At 44.8% G+C, this 27,984-nt stretch overlaps 1 protein-coding gene across 1 annotated transcript in view; it reads right to left on the reverse strand.

Annotated features, from left to right (window-relative positions):
* Nucleotides 1–353: 353 nt before the first annotated feature.
* LOC106602344 (hedgehog-interacting protein) overlaps nucleotides 354–27,984 on the reverse strand; it is a 47,557-nt gene continuing 19,926 nt past the window's right edge. The window contains exons 5-13 of the mRNA XM_045716574.1: nucleotides 26,352–26,503; nucleotides 22,044–22,217; nucleotides 21,105–21,248; nucleotides 19,916–20,037; nucleotides 16,577–16,700; nucleotides 15,611–15,747; nucleotides 10,528–10,609; nucleotides 3,807–3,955; nucleotides 354–3,538 (exon numbers count right to left, since the gene is read on the reverse strand). Of these exons, the coding sequence (XP_045572530.1) occupies nucleotides 3,342–3,538; nucleotides 3,807–3,955; nucleotides 10,528–10,609; nucleotides 15,611–15,747; nucleotides 16,577–16,700; nucleotides 19,916–20,037; nucleotides 21,105–21,248; nucleotides 22,044–22,217; nucleotides 26,352–26,503 (1,281 nt within the window). The 3' untranslated portion in view covers nucleotides 354–3,341. The remainder of the gene's footprint in view (nucleotides 3,539–3,806; nucleotides 3,956–10,527; nucleotides 10,610–15,610; nucleotides 15,748–16,576; nucleotides 16,701–19,915; nucleotides 20,038–21,104; nucleotides 21,249–22,043; nucleotides 22,218–26,351; nucleotides 26,504–27,984) is intronic.

Genomic DNA, 27,984 nt, shown 5'->3' on the forward strand with positions numbered 1-27,984 from the left:
TAAAAGACTGTCCGGCTCAACATGCCAATCTCAGAAATGTAGAAATCTAAGGCCAAATAGACTAGCTCCTGTAGACAACCTCTGTGTGCTCAGATCTAACATTACGAGGATACATTTAAGGTGAGGTCACTGTTCCACACCCTGGCAGAAGGCCTCAATCTGTCTCCATTTGTAATCATCCTGCAACAACCTATCATTTCCTTTCCTGCTGAATCAAGGATTGTTAGTCACATAGAAATAGACTGCATAGATTCTATGACTATTTTCAACGGGTTGTTATTCAAGAAGAAAAATTCTGCTCAATGCTACATCGTCATCCTAGACGTCATCATCAAACAGACACTGTGACGAGGTTTTCAGACATGCTATAAACTTTAATAGACATATAGATATTTCTGAAAAGAAACAAAGATAGCCCTAGGTTTTATTTACAATACATGATCAAAATCATCACATACAGCGGCAAAAACAATTGTAGAGAACTTAAATAACTTTGTTTGCATAACTACTTAAATAATGAAAACGGTTACTCTATTTTATTCACACCACGCCGTCTCAGCAGCTAAAATGCAGGTTTCACATTAAGTGCTAAAATTATAGTATCAACTTTACAGCATGAGTTCCATTTGACGTATTATAGACCAGAGAGAACACTGGCGAGACAGAGGTTCAACAACTGCTGTCATTGAAGATACAGAGGAGAAAACAAAACAGAGAGCGAGAGAGAGACAGAGCGAGAGAGAGAGAGAGAGACAGAGAGACAGAGAGAGAGAGAGAGAGAGAGAGAGAGAGAGAGAGAGAAAGTGAGTGAGAGGAATTGGAAAACCCTGAACACTTCTAACCATGCTTAGAACGGGAACTCAAAACAAAATATGATCATAGAAATAAAGACATTCCAATTGTGTGGGGGGCAGGCACTTAAAGACAACATTGGCACAAGATGTAAGAGGTTGCTTTGCTCGTTGCTGAACTACTGTCAGGAGACTCAAGATTAATATGGTATCAAGGAATTTGCAATGGCACTATATCAAATGAACCAATCCTGATCAACCTGTAGATTAGTGGCGTTATGCGATGTGTTTTATACCGTCTTCCGAAGAAAGACAACACATCGATGGGCTCCAACATAATTAGAGTCTTTTTTTAATTGTCGTTTGGCTCGCCGAAGACGGTTTAGATCCCTGGCTTTGAGATGAGCAAAGTCTTCTTTATGCTGTTCATTTGTTAAGGGATCACAGTTCACCACAAAGTGGATCAAAGAAGTCTGGGTTCATACTTGACACATTTTATCGTTCCATCTGTGTTATCTGAACGTCTCACAGTGCGTAGAGTAGAGCGTCTGGTGTGAAACCATCTTTCATCTGATCTACCTGGAGGAACTCTTCTCATCCGACTGTGAACAGGCTCCAATAAGTTGGTGGCCTAGCGAAACTTGGGTCATTTCTAAAACAAAGACCAAACACCGACCGTTACGCTGCAGTTGAATGCCACAGACAGAGGCGTACTACGGGAAGGAAACACAGAGAGACCTTGTGTTGTGTCTCAGTGATCGGTTCCAAACTCTTCCATTCAGGTGTAGACATGCATGGCCTTTAACACACGGTGCTGATCTGTACTGCACGTGTCGCTGTGTGTTTTAATACAGTGGAAAAACACTGCATACATTTTGTGTTAGCAAAAAAAAGACAAAAAAAAACATGATTTCTTTTAAGCTTAATGCAAAACCACTTTCTACAAACACCGTCCTCTTCCCATACATTATCACAGTTAAAAAAATAAACCCTCCTCTATCAAAACAATAGTAATGCTATATTATTTAGCAAGGCTAAGTAGTACTTAGTTCAGCTCTTTATGTATGAAATATACATCAGCTTCTGTCCCTTTATACCTCCCACTGAAGTTGTGTAGCGAGTGTGTGTGTGTGTGTGTTCAGTGTGAGAGATTAAGAGTGAGATTTGACCTGCTGCGTGCCACTGTGTTAGTGTGCGACAATGTCACTGCTGTATGACACTGTACTAGTCCCAACATAATCGTCTGCCCTTGATTGTGAAACACAAAAAATCATTACATTACAGTGCGTGGAGTTGATGACTCCATTTCAAATGTATGAAACTGGCGTTGACATTGGGAGTGCAAAGCTACGAGCTCTATCCTAACAATGTCATAGGTACTGTCCCTAATGGCACCCTTGTTCCGTATGTAGCTCACTATTTTTGACGTGGGCCCATAGGGCTCTGGTCAAAGGTAGTGCACTATACGGGGAATAGGGTGCCATTTGGGACACAGCCATGTAAACTCTATAGATCTATAGATACCTGTTGAGTCCAAAGACACTCATTCTTCAGCTATGGATCCATTCTGTACATTGGCAGCATGTCAAGTGAGCGATGAACAACAAATCTATACCGCTGTATCATGAAGTATCATAACGTATCTTTTTCTATGAAGATGTGCCCACAAAACATCACCCGGAGAAAACAGTGGGTCAAAATAACAATAATCATTATTATTACTGTGACATTGGTCTATTGGTCGTTCATATTAGTGCCTTTAGACAATATAGTACAGGACTCTGTATGGGGCTCTATACACGGCACAGTAAGATTATCAGAAACTCTTCAGTCAGTGTCAGTATTATTGCATTGCTGATGCTGAAGAGATTGGCATGTTCATTTAAAGGCTGTATATAGACTGTGTTTTGTTGGTGAAGGCAGACCCAAAGCTAACCCTCAGTATTCGGCTGTCCACTCTCCAGTCCCGGGGGATAACTTATGTCACCACGCCTCCGCCCGCCTCGCCGTGTTTCAGCTCAGCCGACTCCCCTTCGCTCTCTGTAAGGCTTCAGTCAAAATGGCCGCTGTTTTTTTGTTGTTGTGTGGAGAGAACGCGAGGGGGTCTCCCTCTGTTCTCAGCAGGGGTGCAGTGCTAATAGCAAGTCATCTGCATGGGGCTTCCAGAGTGGGAGAGAGAGAAGGAGAGGAACTTTCTCCAGGAGAAGAAGAGTATAAAAGAGCTTATGTAGCCACAGTGGAGGTCCAACCATTAGACCATAGACGACGATTGCCATGCATTCAACCATCACGTTGCTGTGTCTGTCTGTGTGATGGTCTCTGGAGGGATGCTTGGCCTGGATGCCTGGTGTACGTAGCCTACCGGAGCTTATGGGCAGGAAGATGACCAGAGTCTGGGTGTTGACGGGGACAGGGTACGTCCAGACAGGGGGGTGTGTCTCAGGGGTGAATCACGGAGGAGGGAGGTTCTGCTTGGGCTTCTCCGGTGGTTGAGTAAGGGGGCCCGGGGGAAGGGGGGGTGCGGTGGGAGTGGACCCCCTCCCCGTGCCCCTATACCATGTAGCTAGTGAGGTTCAGCAGGTACGAGGTCATGTCTATGATGTGGTCCAGGATGCCGTCCTTCTCCTGGTCGCTAGGCATGCCCCGCTCGCCCTTCTCACACTGGGCGCCCGAGTAGCCGCTCTTACACAGGCAGTTGTGGGGCTCAACACACACGCCTCCGTTACGACAGGCCGGCTCGCATTTAGCTGTGAGAGAGAGAGAGACAGAGAGGATATCTTGACAAGCGATAACAAAACATTCATAAACACTTTATGTGGGTCCACTATGGATCCATAGTAGTCTATTTGATACATATCAACATTACTCAAGATATACAGTAGAATTCTTCACATTATTGTGTATCTCTTGTTATACAGTAGGTCTCAGCTACTCTGCAGAGGGATATTATGTAATGTTATACTAATATCCTAGGTTATGGTTGAACACGTCAAACAGCACTTTTCTCTGACTCACCCACTCTGCAGAAGGGTCCCTCCCAGCCGGTGCTGCAGCAACACTTCCCGGTGGGGGTACAGTGTCCGTTCTTACACTGCCGTGAACAGGCCGTTCCCAGCAGCTCCGGGGCCTCCACCTGTCTCTGACACTCCTTAGGGACCGCGGGCCTGCAGGGGCCACACAGGGAGGGCAATGGTCACACACTCTAAAGGCTCATGCACACTGTTCTGAGGCATTACATACGGATATGTGGCCTTTCTTTCACACACCACACACACACACACACACACACAATAGAGGCAGCTGCAGTGGTGCCATAGCAGCAGAACACTTAGCCATGCACAACAGGGAAGAGGAAACGGCTCCACCAGAATGTGCCTTTACATAACATTGATGTGATGGAAAGGAGTCATGGAGGGAGAATGAATTAATGTTTGAGTACGGAGAGACTCTGCGTGTGACAGGGTTCTTTCTGGAATATTCCGTTTCGGGAATGTTGTTAATGAGTTTTTGAGCATAATAATTCATTTGGAGCATCAGAGTTTGAGAGAATGGTGGACTGACTGAATGGCTGGACCAGGGTTTTATTTCCACTGAGGACATTGTGTGTGTGTGTGTGTGTGTGTGTGTGTGTGTGTGTGTGTGTGTGTGTGTGTGTGTGTGTGTGTGTGTGTGTGTCTCTAGGCCACCGGGAACAGCCATTCGCTGCTGTAATTCAGCATGACAGGAGACTCATAAACACCCCCCACACACACACACACACACACACAGAGATGCAGCACACACCCGCAAGCATATCCAACCACACTGCCAACAGGCAGCATGCTAAACAGACATATTGTGATCATCTCATAACAAGACAAACATTGAACACACGCTCTGGCCCAAAGGAGGCTTAGAGTATGATCATTTCATATCACGCTCCAGCCCGGGCTCAAAAACCTGGAAATAATATAGCAGCGTTCTACGTGATGGAATTCAAATGTGAATTGCCTGTTAGCTTGTGTGTGTTTCTGTGTGTGTGGATGGGGCCAAACAGCATCGACTAATGAGGCAAGACATGCCTCAGCCAGGCAGTGTATTGACATATCCATCAGGCACTCACACATTCACATACACACCCAGTGATAGTGGTATGGAAAACAGAGAGCCTGGTGGGAGTGCTGTGGAGTGGTCAGTGCATGTGTGTAGAGTCTGTTATGATGATAATGATGCTGGACTCTCTGCCTGCCGGACTCTCTGCCTGCCGGACTCTCTGCCTGCCGGACTCTCTGCCTGCCGGACTCTCTGGGCGCTGTAGAGACCTAATGCTGTAGATAAATAACGCTGAGAGATAATGCTGTAGAGATAATGCTGTAGAGACATCTAATGCTAGAGTGAGATAATCCTGGACAGAATAGAATGACGTAGTGAGATAATGCTGCAGAGAGATAATGCTGTATAGAGATCATGTTGGATAGCTCTAATGCTGTAGAGAGATAATGCTGGGGAGAGATAATGCGATAGAGAAATAATGCTATAGCGATCTAATGACCAATGGACAGACAGGAGCCACAAATGAATGTGATATTGTGGTCTGGTTGTGAATGAACTGACTTACTGACTGTGGTTGGTTAGTGCTCAAAGGAGGGGCTCCTGGCCTGTGTTGTGTGAGTGAGTGAGTGAGTGAGTGAGTGAGTGAGTGAGTGAGTGAGTGAGTGAGTGAGTTAGGGGGTCCTGGTCAGGGTTCTGGGGGTATGTGAGTGGGCCGTCGGACACCGTGGCTGGGAGAGTGTTGTTCTGACAGCCACATTGACTGATGGCAGTCTCGGGGCAGTACCAGAGCCTAGAGGGGGTCTCTACGGGGTGGAGGGGTGGGGGGGGCGATTCCCATGCTCCGCTCCCCTCAGCACCCACCCAACCCTGTGCCTTTTCTCATCCACACTCTGGGCCTTTGTTGTGACAGGCTGCACGTAGTTAAAACTGAGAGAAGGAGGGACAGAAAGAGAGAGGGTGGGAGAGTGATGGAGTTGGGAGAAAGAGACCAGGGTGAGAGAGAGAGAAAAGGGGGACAGCTAGTCCCTGGAGGATTGGGGTACAACACTGTTAATAGTGTCAGGCGGGCAGGGGTCAGCCACGGCTATTGCCCCTCATCAGTTTGTATTAGTGCCATGGGTGGCCATGGTCCCGGGTGAAAACAACACCTGCCGGAGCGCCACTTGACAAAGGCAGCTGGGTCAACAGGCACTGTGGGAATGTATAAACTCGGCGAGAACACTTGCATAAAACACAGACTGATGAAGACTGATAAATTAAAGGAGGGCTGCTTATTAGTTTGAGTGTCCACGGGGCTGGTCCCAATGATTTATATATACACTAGATGACTGATAGGGGGCGCTGTTTTGAAGCCCCCTGAGCCTCCATCTTGGCACTCCCTCACGTTGTAATTTTTTGGGGGAAGCTTTAGAAATGCATTTAATAATGTCTACATTCGTTTTTGCCACCTTAATTCTATTACAGACACCTTAATGCATAATCTTAAATTATATTATGTGAGCTAAACATAAAAATAAAAAAAAATATGAAAACATTTTCCTTAAAGTATATATATTTTTTAATACTAATGTTACTGTCCCCGCTACAACAACAAAAAATACTTCAATACATGTAATTTTGACCTTAAAACATTTAATTGAAATACTGTAGAATTCCATTAATTCCTATGGAGGACTGCTCCAACTGGGGGGACTGCCAATATGGCCGACCGATGGCTTCAAAAACCTCTCAAAGGCCAATACATAATATCAGCCATCTAGGGTTTGTATACATTATTGGCTGCTTCCCAACACTCTAAGAAAAAAGGGTTCCAAAGGGGTTCTTCGGCTGTCCCCATAGGATAACCCTTTTTGGTTACAGGTAGAACCCTTTTTGGTTACATGTAGAACCTTTTAGGTTCCATTTAGAACCCTCTGTGTTCTAGCTGGAACCATACAGCGTTCTTCAAACGGTTCTCAAATGTGGACAGCCGAAGAACCCTTTTAGGTTCTAGATAGCTTCTTTTTTTTCAAAGTGTAGTCCTAGTGGCTGAATGGAGGAGGGAGGCGGGGTGGTGGTGGAGGGGAGGGATGTATGGAGCTCTGCTTGGCTCAGCTGCCTCCCTTCCCACCTCCCCCTTTGTTCCAGAACAGGAGACATCAGCCAGGGACCATATGCTGATCCCTGATCACTCCCTCTTATTCACAACACAGCCCTCTTTATAATATCTCACCGCCTCAAAAGTCACCCCAGATCAAATCATACAGCTGATTGATATAGGGGATGCTATTAGTGAGGGATACTCTAGCGACTATCAGATTTATTTCACTTAAAGCTTTGATAGTGATGGGTGGCTGGTAGCCTGGGAGTTGGTGAGGAGGGTTTTGGGAAGGAATGTGTTGGGGCTATGTGCTGGGGCTTGCTTGATAGGCATGAGGTGTATGTGAGAAAAAAGCCCTGGCGTGGTGTACATTGTGCCTCCCAACAATGGCTAAATCAAACAGCCCAGTGTGAGTCCTTTGGCTGTTTTGTCATCCGGCTCCATTGTTCTTTGTGGTTTCATCCCTTGTTTTAATTGTGTCAGAAATGTACTGTGTATTGTAGGAGCCAGGGCCATTCAGTGGAGCAGCTTTGTCAAGGGCAGGACCACAGTAGTGCAGCAGCACGATTTAGGAGGGACATCTGAATAAAAGAGCAAGCTTTTTAAGACAGCATATCGGGAGCTGGGAGCTATCGTTCCACACACACACACACACACACACACACACACACACACACACACACACACACACACACACACACACACACACACACACACCTCCCTGCTGCTTCTCCCCAGTACTTCCTGTAATTTGTGACTTCCATAGTGACTTCATAAAGGAGGTCCCAGAGCCCCTATTCTCTGTCCACTGGGTCTTCTCAACCTCTTTACTCAACACAATTCAATCAGAGGACTGCACCTGACTCAACTAAACCCTAAACTGTGTGAAAAGTATATTATGACACAGGAGAACCACTTCCTCCCACTTTGGATAAAAGCCTGTTTAGATGGAAAGACAACTTTTTTTTTATTACCGTTATCAGCAGGAGTTCTTACTGTTTCAACTGTCTCTCTACGAAAATGATTTCTCCCCCCATTCAGGTTTCAGACGGAACCGTGAGGACTGGATATAATTTGGTTTTGAATAAAACGTGGCTCTGTCCCTTCCATTCTTATACGCGATAAACAACCTGGCAGTTACATACTGTACAGCTTTACAATGTGGCCAGTGACATCATACATAACCAACCCACCCAATACCTGGAGGCTGTGTTTGTTTGTGTCTCTCCTCTCTCAAGGAATGAAGTCTCCTCCTCCTCTGCTTCTAAATGGATGTTAGCACCAGAAATAAATAAAAAAGTCTCTCTCTCTCCCATGGGGACCTCTGACTGCGTGTGGCAGGGCAATTGAGATAAGACATATTCAATGAAGCATTGCATGTCTCAATCAGACATTATACTGATCTAATTATAGAAAGAGGGGAAAAGGAAAAATGAAAAACAGAGCTGAAACCCGTTGAAGCCTTGGGGAAGACGGCATATCGTGTGTGTGTGTGTGAGTGTGATGCATATGGACTAGGTTTGAATCCCGGGCAAAGCCGCAAGGTATTTTTAAACAGCTCTGTCTCCTTCCACAGTAGAGCCAGTAAACAATGCCACATGATCCTACTCTGCCTCTGTGTTGTATATTTACAAATGAAATCTCTCTCAGTCCAGAATTTCCACGACAGTGTCCACATGGGACAGACACAACATATAATGATGTTACTGAGACGCATGGTGGCCTATTTATTATTGGACGGTACCCGACTGACAAACAAATACCTACAAATGAAGTCGGCGCGCTGCCGGGACGTGTGTTTACCCCAAAACATTGCAGAGGGGTTTAGGTGATTTTCCTCTTTCGCTCCCCTCCCCAGTCTCCTACCTCCTAACGTCCCCCTCCTCTTCCCCAAACATACATGTAATGAAAACACCATGTGGGTGGATGGTGGATGTTGTGGGACCCCCGGACCACCACAGGCTCGCCGCTCAGAAATACAAGTGTTCTGTAAAGGAGGAGGGTGAGGGGGCGCCAGGTACCCCAGGAGGGGTAGAGGAGGACGGGTGGCCCACCAGACGTGATAACACAACAAGGTCAGAAACATTAGCTGCCCCCTTCCCTCCCCCTCTCCATCCTCCCTGTAACGAGATACTAATAGCGAAGTGAGTGTGTGTGTGTGTGTGTGTGCGCGCACGTGCGTGTGTAGAAGCCGGACTCCCAGCACCACACAGGCCACTATACAGACTAAACAAGCCCAAAATATGGGTGGAAAGAATTGTTGTTTGGAAAAATGTGTCCATGCCAAAAAACATAAATAAAACATTGAGCGGGGCACCAAGGGGCCCGTAGAAACATCTGTGGCGTAATTAATTGTAAGTTGGTTGGTACTGTCATCACCTTAGCAATAATTAGCCAGGGATCTGTTTCTATTGTCCCACACACGCAAGCACACACACACACACACACTCCAATAAAGTGAAATGGACTTAAGGAAACATTATTCTGTCGCTTTCCTGGACTTAACTCCCACTGTAAGCCAAGTGAAATGTTTTTAGATGCTTCACATGCCTCCCTGCCAACTTCACTTAAGCTGAAGAACCTAAACCTACATGAGGATCTCTAGTTCTCCATTCCAGCGTGCTGAAAAGGGGGACTGGATGATTTCTGGGTGGCTGAGGGTGGAAAGACACAGCTTGAAGAGCGATTGGTTTGAATTAGAAAGTGAGAGGATCTGGTTGTGTTCAATGTAATTTCTCATGATTCAGACTATATATCAGTGACATTTAAGGCCTACACGTCTCAGATGTTGGCTGCGGTGGAGGGGGACTTCATACACCCCATGTACGTACCTCCTGGTGTGCTGGGAGAAATGTTTTTCACATGTACTAGGGTTGACGCAAACATCATTTGTTAAAGATTCATGATTATCGAAAATATTGAATAGAGTAAAACACATGGTAAAATGTTTAGCACGCATACAACAATGATTAACAGGCACCCATCTCCTCTAGTAATATTTACCACCAGGAACTCCAGCACATTATCAGCTGTGTGCCACCTGGATTGTTGGGACGCAGCGGGGCACATTGTTGGGACACAGCATCCCTTCATTAAAACCCAAACCTTCAGATATTCCAGTCACATGTAACAAATCCCTCCCTACGACTATGAGGAAAACATTACCACTCGTCGACAGGTGCCCTCCGTTCTCTCCAGGAGTGTATAAGCAGCCCTGTCAAACGCTATGAAAATACCCAGCGAGCCACGTGTGCTCGCTCTCTCTCTCTCCTCGATCTCTCTCTCTCTCTCTTTCTTCTCTCCTATCCTCCCTCTCTCTCTCTAACAGGGCCCGCTGGTAGTGCTGGAGTTAGAAACGGTATGCTTACTCTCCAATTACCACGCTGAGATTTGTGTTGGCCGGGGAACCGGCCGTTGTGTGATGATTTGTTTAAGGGGATAAGAGCCCTGCTGTGTGCATGCGTGTGTGTGATGTATTGGAGAGGTGTAGAAAACAAGGGATGGAGGGAGGGAGGTATGACGTTCCCTCTCCCTGTGAAGTTGTGATCCTGCACTGCCACTATATCTGCTGTGTGTAGGAAAATGTGCAGGCCACAGACACACAAAGAAAGTTGTGTTCTTTACCTTTTAGGGTCCACTAGCTTGTAGAGCTTCCCACTGTGTGACTGAGCCATGCTTTTACTGGTGGCCAGGATGTACACTTCACCTGGGGGTGAGGAGAACAGGGGTTACATGGGAAATGTAGTCCAGGCATCAGCCCTATCTAGAGAGAGCAAATAAGAGAAGAGAAGATGGAGAGAAGAGAGAGCGAGTGAGAGAGAGACAGAGAGACACAGTGTGTGAGAGAGAGAGAGAGAGAGAGAGAGAGAGAGAGAGAGAGAAAGAGAAATAGGGCAACCAGTTAAGAAACCCTGTTGCCACAAGAAAAGGGCAACCTATGAAGACCAGCATTGTAAATACAACCCATATACACTGCTCAAAAAATAAAGGGAACACTTAAACAACACAATGTAACTCCAAGTCAATCACACTTCTGTGAAATCAAACTGTCCATTTAGGAAGCAACACTGATTGACAATAAATTTCACATGCTGTTGTGCAAATGGAATAGACAACAGGTGGAAATTATAGGCAATTAGCAAGACACACCCAATAAAGGAGTGGTTCTGCAGGTGGGGACCACAGACCACTTCTCAGTTCCTATGCTTCCTGGCTGATGTTTTGGTCACTTTTGAATGCTGGCGGTGCTTTCACTCTAGTGGTAGCATGAGACGGAGTCTACAACCCACACAAGTGGCTCAGGTAGTGCAGCTCATCCAGGATGGCACATCAATGCGAGCTGTGGCAAGAAGGTTTGCTGTGTCTGTCAGCATAGTGTCCAGAGCATGGAGGCGCTACCAGGAGACAGGCCAGTACATCAGGAGACGTGGAGGAGGCCGTAGGAGGGCAACAACCCAGCAGCAGGTCCGCTACCTCCGCCTTTGTGCAAGGAGGAGCACTGCCAGAGCCCTGCAAAATGACCTCCAGCAGGCCACAAATGTGCATGTGTCTGCTCAAACGGTCAGAAACAGACTCCATGAGGGTGGTATGAGGGCCGGACGTCCACAGGTGGGGGTTGTGCTTACAGCCCAACACCGTGCAGGACATTTGGCATTTGCCAGAGAACACCAAGATTGGCAAATTCGCCACTGGCGCCCTGTGCTCTTCACAGATGAAAGCAGGTTCACACTGAGCACATGTGACAGACGTGACAGAGTCTGGAGACGCCGTGGAGAACGTTCTGCTGCCTGCAACATCCTCCAGCATGACCAGTTTGGCAGTGGGTCAATCATGGTGTGGGGTGGCATTTCTTTGGGGGGCCGCACAGTCCTCCATGTGCTCGCCAGAGGTAGCCTGACTGCCATTAGGTACCGAGATGAGATCCTCAGACCCCTTGTGAGACCATATGCTGGTGCGGTTGGCCCTGGGTTCCTCCTAATGCAAGACAATGCTAGACCTCATGTGGCTGGAGTGTGTCAGCAGTTCCTGCAAGAGGAAGGCATTGATGCTATGGACTGGCCCGCCCGTTCCCCAGACCTGAATCCAATTGAGCACATCTGGGACATCATGTCTCGCTCCATCCACCAACGCCACGTTGCACCACAGACTGTCCAGGAGTTGGCGGATGCTTTAGTCCAGGTCTGGGAGGAGATCCCTCAGGAGACCATCCGCCACCTCATCAGGAGCATGCCCAGGCGTTGTAGGGAGGTCATACAGGCACGTGGAGGCCACACACACTACTGAGCCTCATTTTGACTTGTTTTAAGGACATTACATCAAAGTTGGATCAGCCTGTAGTGTGGTTTTCCACTTTAATTTTGAGTGTGATTCCAAATCCAGACCTCCATGGGTTGATAAATTGGATTTCCATTGATTATTTTTGTGTGATTTTGTTGTCAGCACATTCAACTATGTAAAGAAAAAAGTATTTAATAAGATTATTTCATTCATTCAGATCTAGGATGTGTTATTTTAGTGTTCCCTTTATTTTTTTGAGCAGTGTATCTATGTTTATTTATTTTCCCTTTTGTACTTTATCTATTTGTACATAATATGATATTTGTAATGTCTTTATTCTTTTGGAACTTTTGTGAGTGTAATATTTACTGTTAATTTGTATTGTTTATTTCAGTTTTGTTTATTATCTAGTTCACTTGCTTTGGCAATGTTAACATACAGTTGAAGTCGGAAGTTTACATACACCTTAGCCAAATACATTTAAACTCAGTTTTTCACAATTCCTGACATTTAATCAGAGTAAAAAGTCCCTGTCTTAGGTCAGTTAGGATCACCACTTTATTTTAAGAATGTGAAATGTCAGAATAATAGTAGAGAGAATGATTTATTTCAGCTTTTATTTCTTTCATCACATTCCCAGTGGGTCAGAAGTTTAGTATTTGGTAGCATTGCCTTTAAATTGTTTAACTTGGGTCAAACGTTTCAGGTAGCCTTCCACAAGCTTCACACAATAAGTTGGGTGAATTTTGGCCCATTCCTCCTGACAGAGCTGGTGTAACTGAGTCAGGATTGTAGGCCTCCTTGCTCGCACACGCTTTTTCAGTTCTGCCCACAGATTTTCTATAGGATTGAGGTCAGGTCTTTGTGATGGCCACTCCCATACCTTGACTTTGTTGTCCTTAAGCCATTTTGCCACAACTTTGGAAGTATGCTTGGGGTCATTGTCCATTTGGAAGACCCATTTGCGACCAAGCTTTAACTTCCTGACTGATGTCTTGAGATGTTGCTTCAATATATCCACATAATTTTCCTCCCTCATGATGCCATCTATTTTGTGAAGTGCACCAGTCCCTCCTGCAGCAAAGCACCCCCACAACATGATGCTGCCACCCCCGTGCTTCACAGTTTGGATGGTGTTCTTCGGCGTGCAAGCCTCCCCCTTTTTCCTCCAAACATAACAATGGTCATTATGGCCAAACAGTTCTATTTTTGTTTCATCAGACCAGAGGACATTTCTCCAAAAACTACGATCTTTGTCCCCATGTGCAGTTGCAAACCGCAGTCTGGCTTTTTTATGCCGGTTTTGGAGCAGTGGCTTCTTCCTTGCTGAGCAGCCTTTCAGGTTATGTCGATATAGGACTTGTTTTACTGTGGATATAGATACTTTTGTACCTGTTTACTCCAGCATCTTCTCAAGGTCCTTTGCTGTTGTTCTGGGATTGATTTGCACATTTCGCAACAAAGTACATTCATCTCTAGAAGACAGAACGTGTCTCCTTCCTTAGCGATATGACGGCTGTGTGGTCCCATGGTGTTTATACTTGCGTACTATTGTTTGTACAGATGAACGTGGTACCTTCAGGCATTTGGAAATTGCTCCCAAGGATGAACCAGACTTGTGGAGGTCTACAATTTTTTTTCTGAGGTCTTGGCTGATTTCTTTTCATTTTCCCATAATGTCAAGCAAAGAGGCACTGAGTTGGAAGGTAGGTCTTGAAATACATCCACAGGTACACCTCCAATCGACTCAAATAAAGTGAATTAGCCTATCAGAAGCTTCTAAAGCCATGACATCATTTTCGGGAATTTTCCAAGCTGTTTAAAGGCACAGTCAACTTAGTGTATGTAAACTTCTGACCCACTGGAATTGTGATACAGTGAATTATAAGTGAAGTAATCTGTCTGTAAACAATTGTTGGAAAAATTACTTGTGTCATGCACAAAGTAGATGTCCCAACCGACTTGACAAAACTATAGTTTGTTAACAAGAAATTTGTGGAGTGGTTGAAAGACAAGTTTTAATGACTCCAACATAAGTGTACGTAAACTTCCAAATTCAACTGTATGTTTCCCATGTCAATAGACCCGTTAAATTGATATTGAAATTGAGAGAGAGAAACAGAGAGAAAATAAGAGAAGAGGCCCTGCTCAGGATCCCTGCGGCGCTGCACTTGCCATGGGACTTGGGAGACAGAGTATCACGGGACAACTGAATACTCCTGACTGGAACCAGGCGAGTCATTTAATGAGGAGCAAGCCCACAACACGGCTCCATAAGAGGACAAATTGTAAACATGTGTCAATGGGGCCCTGTTGTGGGAAGCCAGCCCAGCTCAGCACAGCCCTCCACCATTCGCCTACCCCCGCCCCATTTACAAATCATGAACAAAAGCAAAAATCTTCAACTAACACCACGCCAAGATACTGGCAAGTCCCATGGTTAACCCTGTGTGCCCGCTGTATGCCAATATGGATAATTAGTTCTCTGCAAAACATGAGCTCACAGTGAGTCCTTTTGTCAAACGGGGATACAATGAATTGGGTTCAGTGGGTTTGTTGATGTAGCGAACCTAACCTCACCTAAGATGGTGTGACTGGCAGGCTGGTAAACAATAACACAGACCAGAAACATTCATCACCAGGTGGCCAACTACATGTCATATCAGTAGGCTCTTTGAGGCCTGGTGCTATCGTATGGAAATGACCATATAATCCTTCAGGAAGCAGGGAGACTTTAATATCCTGCCGCTGGAACGTGCCATGGAGGAAAGGTGACACGGCGGGAAGGGATGAAGGTATTAGTTCCCCTCACAGCGTGTGTGACCTCTGTTGGTTTTCTGGTCCAATATCATGAATATCACTCGAATAACGGCTTGAATTTGAGACTCCGCGGACGTTTTTCCCCTCACTTCCTAATCTCGGAAACTCAATTGGAGAAGTCTTGTTTCTAAACCCAACCGAGTGGAAACATGTTGAACATTGACATCGCACTCCAGGGATGTACTATGTAAATACATGTACCATTGTTCCATATACAATGCCCCAATGATTCTGAACTAGAGTTTTCCACAGTTTTGACATCTGTCATTGGGTGTAAACACGGATTTCAGGATGGCTTGACACTCTGCAATCTATCTTCTGCATCCAGACCCTTTGTTGACAAAAGCTTTCACTCATAACATCAGCTCAGATGTAGAGAGAGAGAGAGAGACCCAGAAAGACACAGAAATTGACATATAATAATGTGGCTATACATGTAGGGGCCAGTCTTTAGACTAGAGAGAGTTGGACTGGATCCCAAATGGCACCCCATTCCCTATTTAGTGCACTACTTTCAACAAGGGCCCATAGTGCTCTGGTCAAAAAGTACTGCACTATATTGGGAATAGGGTGCCATTTGGGAAACAGCCTTGGTGCTGGTTCTACTGACCTAGTTGGTCCTCTCCGAAGCCCAGGATATGTCCCACCAGAGTGGAGCCACAGGAGCTGCTGGTCCCCAGACACAGAGCTTTCTCCTGCCACTGGTCCCTCGCCGCCGCTGAGCCCTTCTGGAGGATCCGCAGGTTCCTGAAACGCACACATACGCACGCACACACACGCGCACACAAATAAACACAGAGCAACATCAGCACACTGTTACAGTCATGCGAGCATTAAGCACAGGTCAGGGGTCAGAAAAAACGGCACATTGTTTCCTTCCAGGTCACAGCACAACAGTCTTGTGTTTCAGTTCCTTAGTGTGCATGAAGTCTTTTGGTTTCCAAATAAACATGATGCCAAAATCCTCCTCGCCCTTTCACAACAACGTGCCCCTCATAAACTGAAATGAGACTAAGTAGCTGCGAGTCATTTTTCCAAACACATTGCCATGATGTCTCAATAGCGTACTTCCTTCAGCGTCTTTATTTCCTTTGTTTATTCAAGAGGCGAGGTTTGACTTCAGCAAGAGAGGAAGATTAATTATCAACCAATGAGACGTGTGAACAACACGAGGCCGTAGCCAAACGGACCAACCAACCGGAGCAGGAAATCACGTCTCCATTTACAGTGAATGAGCCTGAGCAGTAGTAGTGTCAGTAATGTGATAGTAATGTTTTCCCCCCAACGTGGATGGAACACTGGGTTTATGTTGGCACGGTGACCATGGACAGAATCAGGGGATGGACGTCAATTGGCATGGTGTTTACCTCAGAGTTACGTTCACCATAGCAAAGTCGGGTTACTGAACACAGCTGTTTGTGTTTGTTCAATTCAAAGTCAATGAACACTAGAACCGTTGTAGAATGTTCCAAATGAGAAAACAATTACGTTTGATTCAAACTAGCTACACATTTAATCTAGATCATTTGACGATAAATAAAAACCCTGTTATAATATTTAGAACTTATAAACTTACCCGTTCTTGTCTCCGAACACATAGCTCCCGTAGAGCCTTCTGGACTGGCAGCCTCTGTAGATGAACCCTCCCACAGGTGCTGCTCCTCCACTGGTCGCCAGGTCAAAGATGGACGCCTCGTTCTCTACAGAAACACACAGATACACAGGCCTCAGATCAGTATCATTAAGATGGACGCCTCTTTCTCTACAGAAACACACAGATACACAGGCCTCAGATCAGTATCATTAAGATGGACGCCTCGTTCTCCACAGAAACACACAGGTACAGGCCTCCGATCAGTATCATTAAGATGGATGCCTCGTTCTCTACATAAATATAGATACACAGGCCTCAGATCAGTGTAATTACAGAGACTGTGTCCCAAATTGCACCCTATTGTCTTTAAAGTGCACTATTCTTTAACCAAGGCCCATAGAGCTCTGGTCAAAAGTAGTGCACTATACATATAGTGCACTATACACAGTATATAGTGCCATATGACACTTAGACAGAGTTAGATCTCTACAAGCTCCAAAAATCGAATGCAGAATGATTGTGGTATTTTAAGTCAATTTGTGTATCCCTCCCAAAGAATGTACTTTTTGGAACATATAGCATTTGTCAAAAGTTATTATTTTCAGCCTAAGATAGCTGTCATTTGACAGCTTGACCAAAATATGACTAGCTACATCTTAGATATTACACTCATATAATATGCAGGGAGTTTCACTCTGTTTATTCCCTACACTCTTAGAAAAAAAGGTTCCAAAAGTGTTCTGTGGCTGTCCCCTTAGAAGAACCCTTTTCGATTCCAGGTAGAACCCCTTCTTTAGGTTCTACAAAGGGTGCTCCTATGAGGACAGCCGAAGAACCCTTTTTGGTTCTAGATAGCACCTTTTTAGCTAAGAGTGTACAATAGTATTCTCTGTGGTGGCAAACATGGTACCATACCTTCACTCTGCACCTGGAGCTGCCATGGTCAGACCCTAGCCTAATGACTGTGACTCCCTGAGACCTGGAGCTGCCATGGTCAGACCCTAGCCTAATGACTGTGACTCCCTGAGACCTGGAGCTGCCATGGTCAGACCCTAGCCTAATGACTGTGACTCCCTGAGACCTGGAGCTGCCATGGTCAGACCCTAGCCTAATGACTGTGACTCCCTGAGACCTGGAGCTGCCATGGTCAGACCCTAGCCTAATGACTGTGACTCCCTGAGACCTGGAGCTGCCATGGTCAGACCCTAGCCTAATGACTGTGACTCCCTGAGACCTGGAGCTGCCATGGTCAGACCCTAGCCTAATGACTGTGACTCCCTGAGACCTGGAGCTGCCATGGTCAGACCCTAGCCTAATGACTGTGACTCCCTGAGACCTGGAGCTGCCATGGTCAGACCCTAGCCTAATGACTGTGACTCCCTGAGACCTGGAGCTGCCATGGTCAGACCCTAGCCTAATGACTGTGACTCCCTGAGACCTGGAGCTGCCATGGTCAGACCCTAGCCTAATGACTGTGACTCCCTGAGACCTGGAGCTGCCATGGTCAGACCCTAGCCTAATGACTGTGGCTCCCTGAGACCTGGAGCTGCCATGGTCAGACCCTAGCCTAATGACTGTGACTCCCTGAGACCTGGAGCTGCCATGGTCAGACCCTAGCCTAATGACTGTGGCTCCCTGAGACCTGGAGCTGCCATGGTCAGACCCTAGCCTAATGACTGTGACTCCCTGAGACCTGGAGCTGCCATGGTCAGACCCTAGCCTAATGACTGTGACTCCCTGAGACCTGGAGCTGCCATGGTCAGACCCTAGCCTAATGACTGTGGCTCCCTGAGACCTGGAGCTGCCATGGTCAGACCCTAGCCTAATGACTGTGACTCCCTGAGACCTGGAGCTGCCATGGTCAGACCCTAGCCTAATGACTGTGGCTCCCTGAGACCTGGAGCTGCCATGGTCAGACCCTAGCCTAATGACTGTGACTCCCTGAGACCTGGGTGTGATTTATGCCCACTCTAATGAGTCCTGTTTTCTCTGTTGGTGTAGGAAGAGAAAAGGATATCCATGTTTACTGCCATCTGTCACGAGTCCATTAGTACGTAGTGGAGGGTGCTTTCAATTACTGTGACTGAGGCCTTGCCTTGTTAAAAACAACTTTGCTAAACTGGATTAAAATGTAATGTCGATATAGGACTTTAACCGCCACCATACCTCTTCATTAACGTTGAAACTGAACAAATTAAGTGATGGTTGTACTAAATAGCGCAGGAGGTTGATGATGGAGTTTTAGTGTATTTTTGGGACAACATGAATGTAAATCATTATGTAGTCATTATGGGAATAATGGACATTATGATGTGAGGAGTTCTCGCTCCTATTAGGGTGTAATCAGATAGGTAATGAACTCCACCTCCATCATGGCAATAGTATAATCGGGGCCGGGATCTGGGGTAATTTGGCCTAATCAGTGGTCGTCCTGGGTGAGAGGTGGCCAATGGAATGGGTGGGGGCTTTAAACTAGGCTGAGGGGCTGGGGGGAAGGGGGTTAGGGGGGGTTGTTTTGCGGGTGGCTGAAATAGCACTCATTGTGTGGTTATTAGAATCAAACAAACAGCTCTACATGATTCAAACCAAACAAAAGCACTAATTTCTTCATTGTGTTAGAAAGAGTGTTCTGGTGTCGATTATGCTCTTTTGACGTGCACCAAGGAGAATATGAACCCCAGGTCCTCATGGCTCTGTTTAGAGTGCTTTCAACTATACTAACCCATCATCAAGATATTCATCATGGCTGACAACTATAAATCATATTCATGGACACAAACTCACATTCCCCTGGCAACGATATGCGAGGACGAATCGTTTGTGGATCACAATAACTTCTGATACTTTAAATAAAAACTCAGATACACTGTGTACTGAACAAGTTGGAGGCTGACCAAATACCGCATTCTCACAATAAGAAAGAATCCAGTTGTATTCCAAGAAAACAGACATCGTTTTTCTCGTGCAGAACACACAGTAAAATGAAAGGTTATCCAAAAAGGTCATTTGTGAGGAATTCCATCAGATTCTTCCACACTTTCCCAAGGTGAGAGAGGACATGAAATGAGACTGTAAGGCAGACAGAGCTATTTTCATAACAAGCAACATTAATGTCCCATTGATGTATTCCAGACAGACTCCTAAAGGGCACTCTGAGGCTCCTAAAGGTCCCAAATGGCAGCCTGTCTACTATAAAGTGCACTACTTATAACCAGGGCTCATGCACTCTGCTCAGAAGTAGTGCACTATATAGGGAATAGGGTGCCATTTGGGACACATCCTCAGTGTTGTTAGGGAAAACCATTAGAAGAAGGAACTCACCGTAGTCTTTCCCCTTAGTGATCGCCAGTATTCTCCCTGCTGACGCGTTCCTACCGCTGGCGTCCGTGCACAGGATCAACAGACTCCCGTTGTTATCCGTATGATGCCGGTCCACGGCACACCTGGGGAAAGGCAGGAATGAACGGATAAGTGGGAAAAACATTGGAACGTCATGGCACTGTCCATCTGCGATGATGCGTCACTCCCTGAGTATCAACGATCACCTTGGGGTGGTCGTGCCACATGATAAAACGGTGGCAGGCAACGGGGGTACTGTAAATCAATAGCTGCATATCTCACACACACACAGCTACAACTCAGTAAGATTGATGAACACGTTCTAATGAAGCTCATAGCCTAGTACAGTCAATCCATGATCAACCTTTTACCATGTGAAGACACAGAACAACCGAGGCAGTAACACACGGAGTGATCTGATCATGCCCATGGTTGAGAAGATACACACTACAAAGGAATAGGTGCAACAGTCACTCACAATTAACTGTCACTCACAATTAAAAACAACATACTATATACAAATATTAATATATGAGAAGATACACACACACCATAGTGATGTATTGGGGGATTCTCTGGCTGGGTACAGGTATCAGGTATGTAAAGTATTGGTGGTATTCTCTGGGTGGGTACAGGTATCAGGTATGTGAAGTATTGGGGGGATTCTCTGGGTGGGTACAGGTATCAGGTATGTGAAGTATTGGGGGGATTCTCTGGCTGGGTACATGTATCAGGTATGTGAAGTATTGGGGGGATTCTCTGGGTGGGTACAGGTATCAGGTATGTGAAGTATTGGGGGGATTCTCTGGCTGGGTACAGGTATCAGGTATGTGAAGTATTGGGGGGATTCTCTGGGTGGGTACAGGTATCAGGTATGTGAAGTATTGGGGGATTCTCTGGCTGGGTACAGGTATCAGGTATGTGAAGTATTGGGGGATTCTCTGGGTGGGTACAGGTATCAGGTATGTGAAGTATTGGGGGATTCTCTGGCTGGGTACAGGTATCAGGTATGTGAAGTATTGGGGGGATTCTCTGGGTGGGTACAGGTATCAGGTATGTGAAGTATTGGGGGATTCTCTGGGTGGGTACAGGTATCAGGTATGTGAAGTATTGGGGGGGATTCTCTGGGTGGGTACAGGTATCAGGTATGGCCATGGAGCATTTCACTCACCTGCCTGGGTCATGCAGTCCGTGGGCAAAGATTTCTGGTGGCTGGTTGGTGCTGTTGAAGTAGGGGTTGTTCCTGGGTATGGAGTAGGGAGCCGTGCAGCAGTCTGTGTCCACGTCCACCCTCAACACAGACCCTGTGAAATCACTGCAGACAGCACACACAAGAAAGGACAACTGGTTAGGTGGGAGGAAAGTGGTGCAGGTGGAAAAACTGTAGCTACTGTCTTGGTTTACTGCTGCCATATTGTTTCATCTTGCCAAATGTTAGAAGACTTACTATCCTTTAAGTTTTTGGGAAATTGCCTACAGTGGCCTAAAAAATACTAGCAGAAAGATGTCCATAGAAAGATTCCCATAGACAGATACCCATAGAATGATGGCCATCGAAAGATGCCCATAGAAAGATGGCCATAGAAAGATGCCCATAGAAAGACGCACATAGAAAGATGGCCATAGAAAGATTCCCATAGAAAGACGCACATAGAAAGACGCACATAGAAAGATGGCCATAGAAAGATATCCATAGAAAGATGTGAATAGAAAGATGGCCATTGAAAGATACTCATAGAAAGATACCCATAGAAAGATTCCCATAGAAAGATGGCCATAGAAAGATGGCCATAGAAAGATTCCCATAGAAAGATGTGAATAGAAAGATGGCCATTGAAAGATACTCATAGAAAGATACCCATAGAAAGATTCCCATAGAAAGATGGCCATAGAAAGATGGCCATAGAAAGATACCCATAGAAAGATGGTCATAGAAAGATACCCATAGAAAAGATGGCCATAGAAAGATGGCCATAGAAAGATACCCATAGAAACATGGCCATAGAAAGATACACATACTAAAGATTCTGACAGAATGATCCCCACAGACTAATCCCCAAAAGCCTACACATTGCCCTTGACCTTTGACCCCCTGACCCCTGGGTCTCACCTGAGGCCGTCCATCTCCTCCATGTCGTCCAGGGTGATCATGCCGTCTCCCAGGACGATGTGCAGCAGGCCGTCAGGGCCAAACAGCAGCTGTCCTCCCAGGTGCTTCCTGTGCAGCTCTGCCACTTCTATCAGCATCCGCGTGGTCCTACTGTCCACCACATTCGGGTTTTTCCTGATCAACAAAATTAAATCGAAAAGTGTTCGATCAAATGCATAGTTTTTTATGTCTATGAGAGGAACCTAGAGTGTATTGTTTTATATCTCTATGAGAGGAACGTAGAGTGTATTGTTTTGTATCTCTATGAGTGGAACCTAGAGTGTATTGTTTTATATCTCTATGAGAGGAACCTAGAGTGTATTGTTTTATATCTCTATGAGGAACCTAGAGTGTATTGTTTTGTATCTCTATGAGAGGAACCTAGAATGTATTGTTTTGTATCTCTATGAGTGGAACCTAGAGTGTATTGTTTTATATCTCTATGAGAGGAACCTAGAGTGTATTGTTTTATATCTCTATGAGAGGAACCTAGAGTGTATTGTTTCATATCTCTATGAGAGGAACCTAGAGTGTATTGTTTTGTATCTCTATGAGTGGAACCTAGAGTGTATTGTTTTATATCTCTATGAGGAACCTAGAGTGTATTGTTTTATATCTCTATGAGTGGAACCTAGAGTGAATTGTTTCATATCTCTATGAGAGGAACCTAGAGTGTATTGTTTTATATCTCTATGAGGAACCTAGAGTGTATTGTTTTGTATCTCTATGAGTGGAACCTAGAGTGAATTGTTTCATATCTCTATGAGAGGAACCTAGAGTGTATTGTTTTATATCTCTATGAGAGGAACCTAGAGTGTATTGTTTTATATCTCTATGAGAGGAACCTAGAGTGTATTGTTTTATATCTCTATGAGGAACCTAGTGTATTGTTTTATATCTCTATGAGAGGAACCTAGAGTGTATTGTTTTATATCTCTATGAGTGGAACCTAGAGTGTATTGTTTCATATCTCTATGAGAGGAACCTAGAGTGTATTGTTTTATATCTCTATGAGAGGAACCTAGAGTGTATTGTTTTATATCTCTATGAGAGGAACCTAGAGTGTATTGTTTTGTATCTCTATGAGTGGAACCTAGAGTGTATTGTTTTGTATCTCTATGAGAGGAACCTAGAGTGTATTGTTTTATATCTCTATGAGAGGAACCTAGAGTGTATTGTTTTGTATCTCTATGAGAGGAACCTAGAGTGTATTGTTTTATATCTCTATGAGAGGAACGTAGAGTGTATTGTTTTGTATCTCTATGAGAGGAACCTAGAGTGTATTGTTTTATATCTCTATGAGAGGAACCTAGAGTGTATTGTTTTATATCTCTATGAGGAACCTAGAGTGTATTGTTTTATATCTCTATGAGGAACCTAGAGTGTATTGTTTTATATCTCTATGAGAGGAACCTAGAGTGTATTGTTTTATATCTCTATGAGAGGAACGTAGAGTGTATTGTTTTATATCTCTATGAGAGGAACCTAGAGTGTATTGTTTTATATCTCTATGAGAGGAACCTAGAGTGTATTGTTTTATATCTCTATGAGAGGAACCTAGAGTGTATTGTTTTGTATCTCTATGAGAGGAACCTAGAGTGTATTGTTTTATATCTCTATGAGAGGAACCTAGAGTGTATTGTTTTATATCTCTATGAGAGGAACCTAGAGTGTATTGTTTTGTATCTCTATGAGGAACCTAGAGTGTATTGTTTTGTATCTCTATGAGGAACCTAGAGTGTATTGTTTTGTATCTCTATGAGGAACCTAGAGTGTATTGTTTTATATCTCTATGAGAGGAACCTAGAGTGTATTGTTTTATATCTCTATGAGGAACCTAGAGTGTATTGTTTTGTATCTCTATGAGTGGAACCTAGAGTGTATTGTTTTGTATCTCTATGAGTGGAACCTAGAGTGTATTGTTTTATATCTCTATGAGTGGAACCTAGAGTGTATTGTTTTGTATCTCTATGAGTGGAACCTAGAGTGTATTGTTTTATATCTCTATGAGTGGAACCTAGAGTGTATTGTTTTATATCTCTATGAGTGGAACCTAGAGTGTATTGTTTTATATCTCTATGAGAGGAACCTAGAGTGTATTGTTTTGTATCTCTATGAGTGGAACCTAGAGTGTATTGTTTTATATCTCTATGAGTGGAACCTAGAGTGTATTGTCAGAGGCTGGCGTGACGCTTCAATACATTCCATACCAAGGGTGGACAGTCTTAGGGGTCATAGTGTGTGCATGCTTTTTCTCCAACCCAGCCCTAACACACCCCTGCATTAACCAAAATGAGCCCTAAACATATGTTGACACTATTGGGGCCTACTACACATATTGAGAAAAAAGGTAAAGAATGTTTGAGACGTATATTTAAAGGATGTCCTGATTAAACAGAGGGGTGCACATGTAATGCCTGGATGAAAAAAGAGCAATTCTGTACGTGAGTAAGATGATACCACTGCAGGAGAAAATGCTGACATGTAAAAACAAGCTAACTCACCGACAACACGCCAACGAGAAGAGTGTTTAATGAGCTTGTTGTCTGGAGACATTGGGTTTTGGATTTGACGCTTCATTAAAGCTCAGAGTTAGGACGTTATTACGATGTTAGGGTGAATCTCAACTCAAAGCTGTAACTCAAACCCATAAAGTGATGACTTTCCAAGTCCAGAGAAAAGATTTGGCTTCATATTAACAGCCACAAAATGTTTAATGATGTGTTATTTTGGGCAGGGTGTTTAGACAGAGAGTTTCTTATTTTGTTCCTTCAGGGTCGTTGCTCTGCCAGGAAGAGATTGACTATTTCACACTGAGTGACATACAAACACCAACGCCATGGCTCCTCCTCAAAACGCCACCACCTCCAAGATTATAACAGTTTGAAAAATGAAGTCTTTAAACCGAGCCATACAACAGTGATTATGATAATAAAAACGTAATACTTTAACTAGTATAGTTACGAGAAGTTTGTGTTGTTAATCACGGCTTGTGCAACGGAGCTCTGGTATATCACCAGCAGAGCCACAAACATCTACAGTTGTCATTAGCGGCATTGTAGAATTCTTCCCTGTGGCTCAGTTGGTAGAGCATGGTGTTTGCAATACCAGCATGGTGTGTGCAATGCCAGGGTTGTGGGTTCGATTCCCACGGGGGGCCAGTACATTTTTTTTTTTATGCATTCACTACTATAAGAGCGTCTGCTAAATGACTAAAATGTAATACGGCGCCATTACAATTTTCAATTAAAGCAAAAGCTGTCGCCGTCAGAAAACAAGTTTCACGGTGCGGGACTTGACTTGGCAGCAAGCCGACGCCGGCTGCATTCAAAACTCACTAGAAAATAAACATTTCCTGTTCATCAACTGTACTTTATACTAGTGATGGGGAAAAAATTGTTATGTTACATATCGGGATATTATTTTTGACGATATATCGTATTGTTTTGACAGTATCACAATATTATTTGTGTACCTGCTCCAAAACTCCAGTATTTTTCCCTCATGTTTTGTTCTCCATCTTCTTTATAAATAGGGAGCCAATATGTTTTCAGCACTTTTATTTCCATGACTGATCAAAACTTGTTTTCTCATGGCTCTCGCTTGTCCCTCTGCAGCAGACATATTGTGAGCAATATGTTTGAAACATCGAATAACATTGCAATAAAATAACAGTGCGAATCGCAATACATATAGAATCGTGAGAATTGCAATACATATCATATCGGCACCTAAGTATCATGATAATATCGTATCGTGAGGTCCCTGGCAATTCCCAGCCTTACTTTATACCTGCAAACATTTATCTCGGGAATATCGACACTGAAATCCATCTTATTTAGGCTTTGCTTGTTTCTGCATCGTCATTGGTTGAACCATGTGTGGTCAATGAATGTATCTAGGGGGTGGTTTGGTTTGGTATTTTCCCATTTTACCTGGAGACGGTGCCCACAGGACATAGATGTCAATTCAACGTTTATTCAACTTTGTTTCAATGTAATTTCACAGATTGTACCTGGAGACGGTGTACTCGACCACACGCAGGACGTTTCTGTATTATCAGTGGTTGAACCGTAAATGGTAAATGTTTGGCATGGGTTTCTCCACTAGTTACCTGGAGACGGTGTACTCGACCACATGCAGGACGTTTCTGTATTATCAGTGGTTGAACTGTAAATGGTAAATGTTTGGCAGACGGTGTACTCGACCACATGCAGGACGTTTCTGTATTATCAGTGGTTGGCATGGGTTTGTTTCTCCAGTAGTTACCTGGAGACGGTGTACTCGACCACGCGCAGAATGTGGTCGTGCGGTCCGATGGCCCAGCGCTCCTGGTTGGTGGTGTAGGAGACGTACAGCTTGCCGTTCTTCTTGTAATTGGGGTGGAATGTGAGACCTAGCAAACCCCTTTCATCTCCTGCCTGCAGTCAGAGGACAAACACAAAGGACCAACAAGTTAATTATGTCCCTACTTTTTCTTTCTTTCTTTCTTTCTTTCTTTCTTTCTTTCTTTCTTTCTTTCTTTCTTTCTTTCTTTCTTTCTTTCTTTCTTTCTTTCTTTCTTTCTTTCTTTCTGCTGCTTGTGCTGGTAGTAACTAAAGTCAAAGCCAACCCATAACCCACAGCCAATCACCCTCCACCTTGTCTCTTTCTCTCTACTTTTCTCACTATATTTCCTTCTCTCTCTCTCTGTCTCCTTCCATCTTGGTCTCTATAGATACCCAGTGCCCACCCCTCCCAACCAAATCCCCCTCTTCTGTCCTCCCCACATACCGTACCTCCACAACCGCCCTCATTGACTACTGCATTACAAACCATTATAAAACATTTGACTCCAGCCAGTGCTCCCCCTCGATCCCCCTCCAGTCCACCCCACCCCAGCCCTCTCTATCTCTCTCTCTCTCTCTCCAGCTTGTCCTCGGGGCCCCTGCGACGCCCAGGCCATCCCGGCGGCCTCCATTGTCCGGTGATTTGTGTGTGTAATCTTTGGGGGATATCCGTGAATGCTATGCTGAGTGGCTGAAAGAATTTATTAGCTCACTCGTAGTTCATAGAGAACACAAAAGTGCAGAGTCCTTCAGTCCTTTTTCTCCCCCACCCACCCACCCCCCCGCACCATGCAAAATTTGAGGATAGAGATGGAGGGGAGAAGAGAGAGAGAGAGAGAAAGAGAACCTAAACAAGGACAGGGCTGCCAGCACCCAGTGTCTTGGCAACATGTTTAGAAACCATCTAAATTGCTTGTGTAATACGTAAACCTTTGTCTCACCCCGGAGGCAGCTACATCAGTCACAACTCTGGTGGTCCTCCCATCATAGTTAGCTGTAATAAGCAGCTATAGCGTTTCAGTCCCTAGGCAATGCAATCAGGTCTTTGTGTTTCTCTCTCTCCCTCTCTTAACAAAAGAATGAACAGAATGCCAGGCTTAGGTGTTAACAATGTTTAAAACGTGCCCCCTTACATTTTTGGCCGTATGTTGTTGTCCCCCCCTCTCCAAAACAGCTCAAGCCCCATTAATAACAGAAGCATTGATGCTGGCTGGCGTGGAAGCAAAAAAATCAACCTCAAACCCCCCTAGAACGGCTACCTCACTGAAGGAGGCGAACCAGCAGCAGCATCAACATCAGCCAGAATCAATGCCGATCTGCCTGCGTCAACCTCTTGGAATTCCCTCTCAAAATATTTTAAAAGGAATTTAGGCAAAGAGAGCGAGGAGGTCTGGCCTTTGTGTTGGGCCTACAGTGTGGAGGCATTAGTAGAGGTGTAGTCCCGGGTCACAGGCCAAGCAACACAGATCATAAATTGGTTCAAGTGTACTGAATCCCCCAGAAACTGTTTGGACGGCGAAGGGCAGAACCCAGTCAAACATTCCAATGGGAATGTGATGGAAGTGTCCGTGTCG

The sequence above is a fragment of the Salmo salar genome, chromosome ssa04 (assembly GCF_905237065.1).
Source record: "Salmo salar chromosome ssa04, Ssal_v3.1, whole genome shotgun sequence".
NCBI classification, from domain to species: domain Eukaryota; kingdom Metazoa; phylum Chordata; class Actinopteri; order Salmoniformes; family Salmonidae; genus Salmo; species Salmo salar.